Source organism: Cydia fagiglandana, chromosome 1, assembly GCF_963556715.1.
Source record: "Cydia fagiglandana chromosome 1, ilCydFagi1.1, whole genome shotgun sequence".
NCBI lineage: Eukaryota > Metazoa > Arthropoda > Insecta > Lepidoptera > Tortricidae > Cydia > Cydia fagiglandana.
The window spans coordinates 17,230,547-17,246,140 of record NC_085932.1 but is presented as its reverse complement, the minus strand read 5'-3'; the positions used below and the strand labels follow the sequence as shown (position 1 = coordinate 17,246,140).

At 40.9% G+C, this 15,594-nt stretch overlaps 2 protein-coding genes across 2 annotated transcripts in view; one reads left to right on the top strand and one right to left on the bottom strand.

Moving 5' to 3' along the window:
• The first annotated feature begins 957 nt into the window (after window positions 1-957).
• Window positions 958-8,621, top strand: LOC134665162 (chromatin assembly factor 1 subunit B). The gene is made up of 7 exons (XM_063522014.1): window positions 958-1,168; window positions 1,244-1,474; window positions 2,394-2,602; window positions 3,333-3,599; window positions 5,320-5,523; window positions 7,156-7,301; window positions 7,770-8,621. Exons 1-7 carry the CDS (start codon window positions 1,040-1,042, stop codon window positions 8,390-8,392), a joined length of 1,809 nt encoding a protein of 602 aa, XP_063378084.1. The 5' UTR covers window positions 958-1,039; the 3' UTR covers window positions 8,393-8,621.
• Window positions 8,622-9,198: 577 nt separating this feature from the next.
• The window catches only part of LOC134665479 (transportin-3), a 32,495-nt gene continuing 26,099 nt past the window's right edge, over window positions 9,199-15,594 (bottom strand). Inside the window, exons 10-11 of the mRNA XM_063522457.1 lie at window positions 11,582-11,822; window positions 9,199-9,983 (exon numbers count right to left, since the gene is read on the bottom strand). Coding sequence (XP_063378527.1) covers window positions 9,923-9,983; window positions 11,582-11,822 — 302 coding nt within the window. The 3' untranslated portion in view covers window positions 9,199-9,922. The remainder of the gene's footprint in view (window positions 9,984-11,581; window positions 11,823-15,594) is intronic.

The following is a 15,594-nucleotide window of genomic DNA, read 5'->3' as shown; positions in this document are numbered from 1 at the left end:
GAAGCTTCAATTAATCGCTATTTCGTTCCGCTGTGTAGCGTTTATCGATATATAACATGATTAAAATCGACTTTTCACATCCCTAAAAGAGCACACATATACGCTTTTACGCACACATACACAGCCTGGGCGCATCAAGAAAGGCAACACTTGATTTGAAGTCCACCTTGTCAACAGTATGGTTGTCCTTTTTTGACAAACGGTATTTTAAAAGAGCGAGGAGAGAGAAATGATACTAGTTGCTGCGTCGTGAAAGAGAACAGAAAAGGTTGGGCCCTTGCTAGCGATAGGAGATGACAGCTCTATCCATAGACAACAAAGGGTGTCTGAGGGGCTACCGCGAAAACCGAAATTCGCAAATTGCGGGCATTTTTCTCTGTCACTCTAATTACGCCTTCACTGGAGTAAAAGAGAAAGATCCCCGCAATTTGCGAATTTCGGTTTTGGCGGTAGACTGAACACGGTATGTTGTAAACATAAATAAATCCGATCTGATGAAGCGGATGATGATTGTTGCTGGGTCACCGGTGTGTAGCTGGCAGTTGCTCGCTTGTGCCTCACCTATGTTTACATTCGCGTGCGAGCCACGAGCCGAGCCGCAAGCCCCGAACCGAGCCGCGAGCCGAGCCACGAGATGAGAGTGTAAACGGTGGCTCATCTCACGACTCGGCTCGCGGCTGAGCGGTTTTTTGGGCACTAGTCAAAAGGGGCTGGCGATGGGCTCGCAGGGGACGCGCTTGTTGATTACATTCGCGTTCGGCTGTCATATCATTCTGCTACATATCTTTTACCGTGTCTTTTGTGTATAAAATCGATTAGCTCGATGAGCTTACGAGCTCGAGGCGAACACGAGACGAGCAGCGAGCCGAGCTACGAGCCGCGAATGTAAATAAGCTTTCATTCTACAAATTTAATAAGTTTAACAAGGCGCCAAAACTGACATTTATAGCGTCAGATGATCTATTTGTTTAGGCGTATATTTAGTTTCTTAAATTATTTATAAAAACGTACGTATAAATTTATAAGAAATCCTTCCAAGATGAAGTTTGCTATCCCCGAGATTTCTTGGCATAATAGGGATCCTGTACTTAGTGTTGATTTTCAGCCAAAAACTGAAGCAAATGGTCCATTGCGATTAGCAACTGGAGGAACAGATTCTCACGTTTTGGTAAGTTTTCCATTCTGATGCAAGAAATACTATAATAATCTCCCATTTGTATTCTACGTAACTTTTTCTTTGTAGATATGGTACGTGTCTCCATTGGAAAGCGGTTCAGTGAATTTGGAAGTAGCAGCCGATCTCACACGACATCAGAAAGCAGTGAACGTGGTGCGGTGGTCGCCCAGCGGCCAGTATCTGGCGTCGGGGGACGATGAGTCGATCATATTCGTTTGGCAGCAGAAGACGGAGAAAGACCCCATGCCTGCTGATCCTAATGAAGAACAATACAAAGAAACTTGGGTCATATACAAGGTAACAGCACAGACTTTGTATATTTTGGTTGTTTAACTTCCTTCCGTTTAATGTATCTCATGATTAATGTTTTTTTTTGTGAAAGTATTTATTTAAATAATAATTGTTAGGGTGTGTTCCTATTTGTTCCTACCAGACACTGGGAATAGGTGCCTTCATATGAATCATTCTCATCTGTCTCTGCCTCATATGGAGGCACACATATGTTTTGATAGGAGCTGTGATTAGTCTAATTTATTTTTAAACTAGTTCACATTTTGTGGTTTACATATTTTCTTCTGGGAGTTTGTTCCAAACCCTCACTGCTTGGTTGCTCAGAAATTGTTTTTATTGGTTACTGTATGAAACCAACGGTCCTGGGCTCCTAGGTGCAAATCCCTGTAAGGCCATTTATTTGTGTGATAAGCACAGATATTTATTTTGTTCCTGAGTTCTGCCCTGCAAAGCCAAGTAGCGGCATCTCAAATAAAAATGTAATGCAAACATATACCTTACATTCTTTATCTGAAAATTCAATTTTCAACATCATTTGTTTTTGGATCAATCAACTATTTCTTGTTGTTATTCTGTCCCATCAGCCAGGAGACAATAGTAGCATAGTTTCTTAAAAGAGCTGCTGTACCATGTTCTACTAACGTGCTTAGTAGATGTCCCATTATGGAAAGGCCTTATAACTACCAAAAAAATCAAGGATGGTTCATTTAAATACGAAATAACTAGTATTTTAAGAGTGACCCAGGAGACCGTAACCATGGCAAATAGTGACAAGAAAAAGTTGATCCACCCTTTTGAGATGCCGCTATTCGGCTTAGGAGGGCAGACTTGTGGGTGTCAAGTGTTACTTAATCCAGCTATTCGGCTTAGGAGGGCAGAGTTGTGGGTGTCAAGTGTTAATTAATCCAACTTTTATTATTTTCAGACTCTCCGTGGACACTTAGAGGATGTGTTAGACCTTAGCTGGGCTTCCAACTCACTGCACCTGGCCTCTGGCTCCGTGGACAACAAGCTGGTGGTTTGGGACGTAACTCGGGGGAAGTACAGCTCCATCCTGAGTGACCACAAGGGCTTCGTGCAAGGTGTGGCCTGGGACCCTAAGGGGCAGTTGATTGCGTCGGCTAGCACTGACAGGTAATTTAGCTTCAAGATTCTACAAGGAAATTGATATGTATTATAGTCCGTTTTTTTTAGCATTAGAAAGAACTTCGCAGAAGTTCCCTTGTGGTTCTAAATCTGGCACTTTTAGCGGTAACAATTTGAAGTAAATTATATGTATTGACCATGCTACGTTAGATAATTCAATAATTATTAACAATTAACGAGCCTCATAGAAACTGTACGCTTGCTTCTGCGGAGTTCTTTCTAATGCTAAAAAAAACGAACTATAGAGGTCACAATAGTATTAAGAAGTCAAAGAATGTAAATTCTTAAAGTCTGTGCAGAAAGAATATATTTTATGACTCTTCTCTTTCTGCACAGACTATAAGTAGCTAAATTGTGAATGTAACCCAATTAAAAGATGGTTTCTGGGAAGAGATTTATGAAACCAATAAATTGCACTAAATTTAATAATTGTACCCCTCAAGCCGTCTAGCATGAATTGCGTTCTCGCGCGCGACTCCATACATCTAGCGCGGCTTCAAGTATGGACTCGCGCGCGAGAACGTAACTTATGCTAGATCACCATATATTCTACTAGTACTACAATATGTATAAAAAAAGGCTTTCATTTCTGGGCAACAAAACTTAATTTAGGATTTTAATTTAATATAGCTACAATATGTATTGTATAAACTATACGAAGTTTTAGGAAGCGGTCAAATGATACTTTTCCTATGTAACATAATGCTAATATTTTTAGAGTATTCCGCACATTCGACATCACCACAAAGAAGGTGACATCCCGCAGCAGCAAGGCATCCCTCCCGTTCCCCGCGACGCACCCCCTGCACGGCGTGCCAGTGCGGCTGTACCACGACGACACTCTGCAGACCTACTACAGGCGCCTGCAGTTCAGCCCCGACGGCATGCTCATAGCCGTGCCCGCGGGGAGAATAGAGGCCGAGGTGAAGATGGAAATCAAACCGATAAATGCAGTTTATATTTATACAAGATATAGTTTGAAAGTGTGAGTATATTTTCCCCATAAATTTTCAGCTTCATCGGAAACCAGGAACTGGATCAAATTTAACTTGCATGATTTGTCCCATACAAACATAGTCACCTTGCAAGTTAAATAAAAGCTTCGACAATCCAAGTTACCGCGTATGGATGGAGCTATACAGTGCCATCTACATCAGCTGTCAAATTTGAATTTGTCTTATGTATTTTACACTTTTTTACAAACGATTAATCTTTGGTCTTTTCAACTTGGTCAACTTATTATATATTACACATGTAAAGTAATACAGTAAAATTATACATTTTGCGTTTGCGTCAAATCCGGTAGTTCTGATTTTTTGCAGGCTTGTTTATGATATTGGCCCAATGAATAATCCAAGTTTGTGACCTCGAGCGCCGAACGCAACTTTGTCAAAAATCGAATAAACCGCAATTTTTTTTTTATTTGGGCGATTATAACCCTAAAGTACTAGTTTTTGATAGTAACTTCCTAGGGCGTTTTTAAAGTAGACTAAATTTGCTACAATAAGACACTAGAATTGTCTCTGTACATCTAATATTTTCCGAGATAAAGCCTTTCATAATTTTATAATTTTACGTCAGTTCTTAACTATAATATAAGGGTTAGGTCGGTAATTTATATGGAATTCATCACCTCCACGTTCTAGAAAATATTTATATTCCCACGAAGTGAAATCCCACCAAAAACATTCTGTAAAAAACTAGCCAAGTCTCGATGGAGCTGCTTGTTTATCTCTAAAAAGTAATGAAATCTAGACAAAGTCGTGCCAAGTCTAAGGTTCCTTACTGCGATTTCTTTATTATTATAGTTAATGTTGTGTGACTTGGCCGTTGAAGGGTACACAAGGGTACAAAACCAGGTGCTCCATGACACCATTGCACCAATCTGTCGCCAGAACCGCTACCCATTGACGATGGAAAATTGCCACTTGGAAAACGTTGATTCAATAACCAGTCAATTGTAGGCTTGATAAAGCTGCGTATTTCAATAATACTTATGTACGGGCGAGCCTGAAACAAACACTTCTTTTTGGTGCAATGGCAGATTGGTGCAATGGTGTCATGGAGCACCTGGTTTTGTACCCTTGTGTACCCTTCAACGGCCAAGTCACACAACATTAACTATAATAATAAAGAAATCGCAGTAAGGAACCTTAGACTTGGCACGACTTTGTCTAGATTTCATTACTTTTTAGAGATAAACAAGCAGCTCCATCGAGACTTGGCTAGTTTTTTACAGAATGTTTTTGGTGGGATTTCACTTCTTTTTGTAGAAACCCCCTGGCACTGATTAAAATAACCGACTTGGTTTCACATTACATCTCAAAACTTTTTTGTAGTAAAAGCGTTGCGAGACTTGCACCTTTTTACATGTAATGTTTTTGATGGGATTAGATATACAGAGACAATTCTAGTGTCTTATTGTAGCAAATTTAGTCTACTATAAAAACGCCCTAGGAAGTTACTACCAAAAACTAGTACTTTAGGGTTATAATCGCCCAAATCTAAAAAAAAATGCGGTTTATTCGATTTTTGACAAAGTTGCGTTCGGCGCTCGAAGTCACAAACTTGGATTATTCATTGGACCAACATCATAGACAAGCCTGCAAAAAATCAGAACTACCGGATTTGACGCAAAATAGCCAGGTTACAAAATTCGACAAAGTTACTGGATTAAAGGTAACATTTTAAAAATTCCTTCCCAGGCCGGCGTGCATTCTGCCCTGCGGTGATCCAGCGCTGGTGACGCGCTGGAGCCCCGTGTCGTACAGCGTGCGGGCGGACGGGCCGCGCGGCCTGCCGCTGCGCCGGCGCATGCTGCTAGCCGTGGCCACGCGCCGCTCCGTCATGGTATACGACACGCAGCAGAAGACACCCATTGCCGTTATATCCAACATACATTATACGAGGTCAGTTAGGACGTGCTAATTGTATGTAAAGGGGAACTCACCAAATAAGTCCTTTACGCTTTGTGGAAAAATTTCTGTTTTGTAGATATAAGAGCCGTAGAAAAAGAGCTTTGAATTGAACTTACTAGAAAGAGTAGAAACGTCTATCCTGTGACGTACATTAAAACGCACAGGTGTATACAACCTTGCTTTTCGGAGGATACGACTACACATATGCCGTGCCTTTTTCCGATTGACGATTGGCGGGCAATATTTGAATGGTGACTAACCACAAAGTATGGCGTCAACCGCAGACCAAGGCTTAACAGTAGCAAAAAGAATAGATAGTATAGAGGGGTCCTGTCAAAGTAAATTTTGTAGTCACGGTACATTTACTGCCATCTATCGACACACGATTAAAACTTAAAATAAAATTGAAAATGTATAAATGAATTAAAATATGTTTACGGATATATGATTATTAATTTTTATTGTTCCACAATGACCCATGTTCTTTCACTGATACGTGTTAAAATTGTTAAATATCAAACGGTGTCGCCAACGCCATCTAAACGACAATAGGCCAAAGGTGTATGGCGCCATCTATTCGACAGTGACTTTTGCTTGACATCCGAGGCACGTTTTTTTCTTAGTCTTTATTTATCTTATACGGAGTTATATACAGGGTGATTCATGAGACGTGAGCAGGACTAATCCTGCACACTCAATAACTGATAATTGATCGATCACCGTCGGTTTGAGGTGAAACAACCACACTTTTCCTATTTTTTTACTTTTTGGTGAGTGCAAATTTAATTCTCTACAATCATAGTCGCCCTACAAGACCTAATTAATAAACATAAAACCTCTTTAACCGTAATGGCAGCATTTTGATTATGAAGAAAATAAACTGTCAAATTTGAGTGAGATACGACTTTTCAAAAGTAACCAGACCGTGATGACATTTAATTTGACACAGAATATCGGTAGTTTAGTATTTATTCTAATTTTAGGGTGACCATGACCATGCATGTCGTAAATAAATTAATAACTTTTTTTTCAACGCGACTTGAAAATTCACGTTAACCTCACTAATACTGATACGAAGCAGTCGCTTATAATTTACGAAATGCGCAGTGTTAATCCTGCTCATGTCTCCTGAATCACCCTGTATATCTCTGACAGTAGTTTATTTGCAAACTTAGATTATTCAAAGTATCGTTATTTATGGAATGGGGAGTCAAATATCAGGAGGCCGATTTTCGCTCGATTTCGTGTATTTAGTTCAATAATATCTCCCCTACTAGGCATTTCAATTCTACTAATAGAATTGAAAACGAGTGGTCAATACCACTCGATTCCCAATTTCTATCGCTCGTATTTCAAAAATTAGCATTTCACAGTTTTCCACCGATTTTCGAGTGACAAAATCGAGCGATCGAAATTCATAAATCGCCCCCCAGAATGGAAGTTGTATAACAAATCCATTTATACCCAAATTTCAATTGCTTATCTTAAAAAAAAATATACAATCGTATTTGGAACCTAAAATGCTCTAGTGCAGAAACGTATCATTTTCTGCACACCTTTTAGAACTACAATGACCCTCTTTCAGAGCATGGGAAATGAAAAGTATAACATGTTTATTCGCAGACTGACGGACCTGAGCTGGTCGCCGGACGGGCGCACGCTAGTGGCGTCCAGCACGGACGGGTACTGCTCGGTCATCTCCTTCGCGGACGGCGAGCTGGGACACGTGCTGCCAGACGCACCCGAGGACACTCACAAGGATGTCGCGGGTATGCAGTTACGACATATTTATTTGAACCGTTGAACGCCAAACGGCGCATCTATTTGCCGTGCCACTGACGCCACGGAAGTAAACTTTAGTTTTTGAATAAATAATGCCAAAATAAAAGTGAGGTATTTTTCAGTAGATTTTCATCAAAAAACGATCGACGTTAAATGGCTTCTTTGGCGTCGTTGTCACGATTTTGCGTTGACGTCAATTGCCATCTGTGGCGTTCAAAAGATTAAGCACTAAAGACCAAGTTGCACCAACTACAATTAGCGGACTGATTTACATCAGTCAGTGGTGATGGTGAGCTATGAAACCTCATACAGTAAATATTAGCGAATGCTGACAAACTGCTGACAAACGGTTTGGTGCAATCGACTCTATGTTGTCCAGAACCCCCGTTAGTAAAATATTTATTAATATTCTTGGAACATTGAATGTTACTAAAGAAATTAAATAATCTTTACAGAACAAATGGAAATTGACACTGAAGAGCAGGCTGAAGCAGACAAAGCTGTCAAGGACACGAAAACAGTGGATAAAAAGGAAGAATCTACCCAGAGCCCGAAGTCGAAGACACGTAAAATAGACTCCTTCATAAAATTTAAAGCGCCTTCTGAAAAATCTCCAAAAAAGCGAAAGTCGGAACCCAAACAAAAAACACCAGTGAAAATAGATCTCCTCGTAGAAACTGCCATGCCGTCGTGGTCAGACAACTCCAGCAACGAAATCATTAACCCACCCTCAGACGGAGATAAAAACAGCAAAGATGAAGTGATGGTAATTGAAGATAGTGAAGATATGAAACTTGTATACGAAGAAACTGAACATAACAAATCTAGTGAAAGTCAATCACCAACTAAAGCTTCAACTACTAACAAATCAGACACAGCCGATTCCAAAACGTCAACTGAAAGTACTCCTAAAGCAAAGGTGTCTCCTAAAAATACCATGAATTCATTCCTAAAGCAAGCCAAGGTGACGGACATGAAGGAGCCCGTGGCGGTCGCATCGGTTCCTAGCCCGAAGGCGCCCAGGCGGGTCAGCTTCGTCACGCTGTCAAGCCCCAAGAATTCTAAGAAGAAACTATAGAATGGACTTAAAAATGAAAGATATTTTGAAATGTCGGAATAAGAATTTTGTACTGTCGACACGGATCATTTTGTGTAAAAATGTTTTATAGAAATGATGTTAAGTCTGAGATAGATCTTGATGATCGAAAAGACTTCATTTTTGTGAATTTTAATAATTAAGGTAAGTAATTGATAGTTATATAAACTTGTAGTATACCCACATAAAGGAAGATAATTAGTTGCAAGTGCTTATGACAATACTAATAAATGATATCAATTTTAAAAAGATAAATTCTTTCAATGTTTTTACACCATAATTTGAAGATGGCAATTTGGTCCACAATACTAAAAAGTTCAGCTCATCCAATTAATAATTATAGGTTCAAAACCACAGACACACTTATATATAAATGGGTCATCCACAGATTTATAAACAAGTTGCTTCTCGTATGGACAGTTATTAATAGCACACCTGAGGGCCTAGCCAAGATGCCAATCGTTTACACCAGGGGTCTTCAAACTGTGTTACCTAATATGGCCCATATTGTGCCTCAGAAACTTCGCGCGGGATGGCGCGGGGCACCTTCGTTGCTGCTGTTAGGGCTGAACCCTTTAGCCTGGCTCCTGCGGGCCGGAGTTTGGAGAGCCCTGGTTTACACCGTAGCGAATGAAACGGTAGTAATATCTCTATCACTCTTCCGTATAATTGCGACAGAGACATTAACGTTTGGATCGTTACGGCACTAACGATGGCATCTTGGCTAGGCTCCCAGCTACACCTACGCAGCACAACAGTTACAAACTTTTAATAAAAAGGTCAAGATATAATGTAAACATTTTTAATAAATATTTACAATGAAATCACATTTGAAATAAAAGAGAATATATAACAAAATATATTTACTTAGAAATAAAACTGCATACTTACCTAACTCGCACCGAGTTGATTCATTGGTTTCATTAGAAACACATAAAACTCAAATCAATCTTTCACAGTCGTCAATAATTCAGACAAAGAGTAGTGAGATTACTACAGTGGAATCATTATTATCTTCCAGTTTATTACGTCAAAATAACAGTGACTTTGACAGTGAATAAAGCATAATTATATCTTTCTTTATTATTGCTCGTTCATAATATTCATGTATTTAATAGGGAAAGCCTGAAGTAGTTCTAGGCCAAAATACTTTAGTTACAGTATTTCAAACAGTCTGGTTAAAGTACATACATAGGTACTGGTAATTATTTAGTAAACCTGTTCAATGACTTGATAGTTTTCATTTTGTATATCTATCTGTCGCGTCGTCATTACGAACTCTGAATTAATTAAATTAGTTACTTTATTAGTATGTTTTTATTCCAATCTTTGGATCAGTGTTATACTCTACCAGATTTAAAATAATTTGTCAATATGACTTTATAATTATAAACCACATTCGTAGTTGTAAGTTTTCCGAAATAATGAAGTAATGTAACTTTGCATCCATTCTATTTCAATACAATTAATGTTGTTCAAGGTTCACTCTTTCAGTGAGCAGTTTTCTGTCAGTTACCGATACAACCTCGCGAAGTCTCGCAGTAATCGCGTCATTTCCTTGCATTTCTCTGCCCTGTAACAAAAATACACTATTTACTGCAGGACAATATTTACTACGGTTTATATGCAGGCGGTTATCGTCCTGACGATGCAACAGGGAGTGACGTCAGTGCAGTATAATGAATGCCTAATGCCTAGTTTGTTGTAAATTAGGAGACCTAAAAATGGATTACTACTTCTAGTATTTTATTATAGTCTTGTATTCAAATTGGTACCTATTACACAAACACAATTAAAGATCAGGTAACATCTTTTGGCGCTACGTCCCTTCGTTCTTTATTATATATTAGAACACTGTCGTCGATAAAGTGTGGTACGCGAGGCCACATGAGGTGTCACCTGATGGCGAGCTGGTGGAAGTTCCAGCACTGGTGGTCGGTGGCGGCGGGCGGGCCGCGCGGCAGGCACGTCGGCGCCGCGCGCGCGCTGCCGGCGCACCAGCTCCAGCAGCACCTCGCCCAGCATGTACGCGTGCAGGTGCAGCACATGAGGTGTTACCTGATGGCGAGCTGGTGGAAGTTCCAGCACTGGTGGTCGGTGGCGGCGGGCGGGCCGCGCGGCAGGCACGTCGGCGCCGCGCGCGCGCTGCCGGCGCACCAGCTCCAGCAGCACCTCGCCCAGCATGTACGCGTGCAGGTGCAGCACATGAGGTGTTACCTGATGGCGAGCTGGTGGAAGTTCCAGCACTGGTGGTCGGTGGCGGCGGGCGGGCCGCGCGGCAGGCACGTCGGCGCCGCGCGCGCGCTGCCGGCGCACCAGCTCCAGCAGCACCTCGCCCAGCATGTACGCGTGCAGGTGCAGCACATGAGGTGTTACCTGATGGCGAGCTGGTGGAAGTTCCAGCACTGGTGGTCGGTGGCGGCGGGCGGGCCGCGCGGCAGGCACGTCGGCGCCGCGCGCGCGCTGCCGGCGCACCAGCTCCAGCAGCACCTCGCCCAGCATGTACGCGTGCAGGTGCAGCACATGAGGTGTTACCTGATGGCGAGCTGGTGGAAGTTCCAGCACTGGTGGTCGGTGGCGGCGGGCGGGCCGCGCGGCAGGCACGTCGGCGCCGCGCGCGCGCTGCCGGCGCACCAGCTCCAGCAGCACCTCGCCCAGCATGTACGCGTGCAGGTGCAGCACATGAGGTGTTACCTGATGGCGAGCTGGTGGAAGTTCCAGCACTGGTGGTCGGTGGCGGCGGGCGGGCCGCGCGGCAGGCACGTCGGCGCCGCGCGCGCGCTGCCGGCGCACCAGCTCCAGCAGCACCTCGCCCAGCATGTACGCGTGCAGGTGCAGCACATGAGGTGTTACCTGATGGCGAGCTGGTGGAAGTTCCAGCACTGGTGGTCGGTGGCGGCGGGCGGGCCGCGCGGCAGGCACGTCGGCGCCGCGCGCGCGCTGCCGGCGCACCAGCTCCAGCAGCACCTCGCCCAGCATGTACGCGTGCAGGTGCAGCACATGAGGTGTTACCTGATGGCGAGCTGGTGGAAGTTCCAGCACTGGTGGTCGGTGGCGGCGGGCGGGCCGCGCGGCAGGCACGTCGGCGCCGCGCGCGCGCTGCCGGCGCACCAGCTCCAGCAGCACCTCGCCCAGCATGTACGCGTGCAGGTGCAGCACATGAGGTGTTACCTGATGGCGAGCTGGTGGAAGTTCCAGCACTGGTGGTCGGTGGCGGCGGGCGGGCCGCGCGGCAGGCGCGCCAGCGCGGGCGCCAGCACGTCGGCGCCGCGCGCGCGCTGCCAGCGCACCAGCTCCAGCAGCACCTCGCCCACCTCGCCCAGCATGTAAGCGTGCAGGTGCAGCACACTAGACTCCAGCAGCGCGTGCGCCAGCGACCCGCCGTACTCCACCAGGATGGCGTCCGCTAGCACTAAACAAAATTCACACATTATTTACATTCTACTGAAATATAATAATTTATAGTATTTTTTTCTCAAATATGCAATGAAATATTGATGTTATGCTCCCTATAATAGGCTGCGAAGTATGACGTTTCAGGTTCGGCTAGGACAAGAGGTCGTTAATGGAATTTCATACAAATCTTGCAGGCCTAGGCCGGCAAAGTCCTCTTTTTTTTAAATTTCCATTTCACAGATATTTGTGACACAGCATCGTGACATTCATTCATTTAAAAAAAGTAGAGGCAGTATTTGCTTTATGGTTCGTAATGACACTCTGCCACTACGCCCATAAAAAACGAGTCGGACTCGCACACGAAGGGTTCCGTACCATAAAGCAAAAAAAAACGGAAAAAATGCAAAAAGAAAACGGTCACCCATCCAAGTACTGACCACGCCCGACGTTGCTTAACTTTGGTCAAAAATCACGTTTGCTGTAATGAGCCCCACTTAAATCTTTATTTTATTCTGTTTTTAGTATTTGTTGTTATAGCGGCAACAGAAATACATCATCTGTGAAAATTTCAACTGTCTAGCTATCACGGTTCGTGAGATACAGCCTGGTGACAGACAGACGGACAGACGGACGGACGGACGGACAGCGAAGTCTTAGTAATAGGGTCCCGTTTTACCCCTTGGGTACGGAACCCTAAAAACAATTTTTGCTATAATTTGCAGTTTTATTTGTATAAAATCGACATGAACATAATAAATAATACATTATTAACCAAATTGTATAATTTTAAATTGTAAATTTAACTACACAAATAAAAACATTCAAAATATTTCATCTAAACGTTAGCGGTAAAAAGGTCTACTCAAACAAGCGTAGTTATATTTTTTAAATTGTTATGGAGGCAAAGTTGAAAAATTTTCACTCTGTATTTCTGTTTTATTGGATTTATGGTGCGTTGTTGATTTTTTTACTTTAATATGAGTTCCGACAAAATAATGAAATTAATATTAATTGTAATCGTCGGAGTTGGAATTGGCAGCGTAAGCAGAATTGATTTTAAATAACTTGCTGCCTCTACCGCCAAGTCAAAGACGGAAGTATGTACATGGTTGTTTATGGCAATTTTATTATTTGAGAAACTAAGAAAAATGACTTACAGTTTGATTATTAGAAACAGTTTTGTGGCATATTTTAAAGGAATGAAAGTAACTACAAAATCAAAATCGTATTTACTCCATGCATAAAGTAACGATGTATGTGAAAAATGATATCAACATGAAAGACTGTAGTGTGTGTACTACGCCTTACCCACACACGTGCATAGCTTAGTATATAATGGCGTGTACTTGTTATTTAAGTCAGAATAAACCTATATTTCGCACTATCGAGTTCTCCTTTACGTCCCACCTCACATGGCGACCCTGCCAGTGCGGCCTTGCGCTGCACTGGCGGCGCGCTGCGCCAGCCAGAAGTACTGGTTTTAGTGAAAATATTCGAACATTCAGTGTAATAAAAGACTATAAAATACTCGTAATACAAAAAGTGAATGTGAAAGTTTGAGACTAATTATAACAATTAAATTATGTGCAACGTGGACAAATACCTAGTGATGAAATAGCAAGTGAAAAAAAAAACCAAAAGTAGACGTGGAAAAAAGACAAATGTGAAAATAGACTTAAATAAAATAAAAATTATAATAAAATAAATAAAAACCGCTGATAAGTTGGAAGTTGCAGCCGGGAGCTTGTTCGCGTCCCGGACCCCAGACTTGACCTTGCCGGAGTTGGAGTCGAGGACAAGGTGGAAATGTAATCGAGAGATATTCAAAGGCAGGTGCGGTGCACAGTGTGGTGTTACGTTATGAACAGTCGATTGTCCATTTCTTTTCACATGTTAAATAAGTGTAGTGTTATTTTCCTTATCATTTCTTATTTTACATTTCTTTTCTTTTATTAAGTAATAAAAATAAGTGACATTATGTAATATTAGCTATTGCTCTCATGGAAATGAAGTTTTCTTTCTTTTTTTAATTTTTCCTAAATTGGTGCTAACATCCTCCTAATGACCTATAATATCCTATAATATCCTATGAATGTCCTATAATATTTATTTATTTATTTATTTATTTATATAATTTAAAGATGTGGCTTAATATTTCTTTCTTTTTCATAATTTAAATAAGTATGCTGTCTAATAATGAAATAATAGTATGGTTAAAAGAAAGACACATATTGATTTCATTTCCTAGCTCCATGTAAATTAATCATATTTTTTTAATGCATTTCGTAATTTTATTTTATTTGGTAAACTCAACAATAGATTATTTCTGCACTTAGATACAAAATTCGTCATAGTGTACAACTGTACAAGTAAGGCGCGCCATCCGCGGCGCGTGTTCACATAAAAGGGATTGGAATGTAGCTTCTGTTATTACATCTCGAATTTCAGTTTCAACACAATGTCTTATGAACATACGTCGGACTCCAGCGGGCATTTTGGTGGCATGTCAGAATGATAGGTAAGGTTCGCAAATCATTCAATTCACTTTCGAGTATTTGGTACCTAGTATTTATAATGTGAAATTCCAAATCATAGCAACTAACTGCGTTATTTGTTTTTTAATTGGCCACTTCAGTGGGCTATCAGTCATCACTTCAAAGAGTATTTACACATTCATCATCATCATCATCAGTCGTTCCCTCAATGCTGAGGATCGTGACATCATGTCCTAATGTTGCTGACCAGTCTCTTCCATAGGCTTCTGTCACCCGCCACACACATTAAACATTTTTTTTTTTATTATGAATGGGCTTACTCATGGCCACAGACTAGCCGAGGCGTAGACGTGGCCAACATGAATAAATAAACGAATAATAGTGAATAATAGTGGTAAACATGAATAAATGATAACGGGTAACTAATTTAATTAAAATAAAATAAAATAAAATAAAATAGCCTTTTATTTCGACCTTAAATTTTTAAATGGTACATTTTGTCATGTTATTGGATATTTGTCAAATTATTCATATTAGTCAAACATATTACTATTATTATTATTATTTGTATCTACATTTATTATTACTAATTATTATAATTTTTAAATATTTAGAATAAGGTTGGTTGTCATTTTTGTTAGAGTTGACATCGGTCGACTTGCCTCCCGGCATAGGCCAATTTAATTAACTATGTTACAAATACTAGGTACATTATAATACTCGTAAGTTAAGATTTTTTTGTAAATCTTACCTTGCCCTCAAACTGCCCCCTATAGTCCGACGTTTGCTTATGAATGTATTGTGCAACAATTTAGATTATTTCAATTTTATCGTATTTAAACTTAATAATTATACATAGATACATGCCGACTTTTAACCATGTTGAGTTAAAATGTTAGTACTTAATGGATATTATTTTGTTGTGTTTAAATTTAAGATTTTAGTCATAGGATTTTTTTTTGTTTGGACTTGACGATAATATTTTTACACGGATGAAACAATAACAAGCACGGTATATGACATTGTAAAAATAATTTTAAAAAAAATATAGGAGATTGAATCGCAGGAGACATTTACGAAAAGATAAAATCATGTTGTTGATAACTATATATAGGAATGGGAATGGTTACAAAAAGTTTATATTAATTAGGCATAGGAACGTTTTGATTTGTTTTGACGTTGGATTTTATGGCTAGAGGTATTATTACAGTTTGTAATTGTATGTATATGAGGTGAGAGAGAAAGGAATGGGTCTGAGTTTTTAAATTATATGCAAGTATAACTGGATTTTGG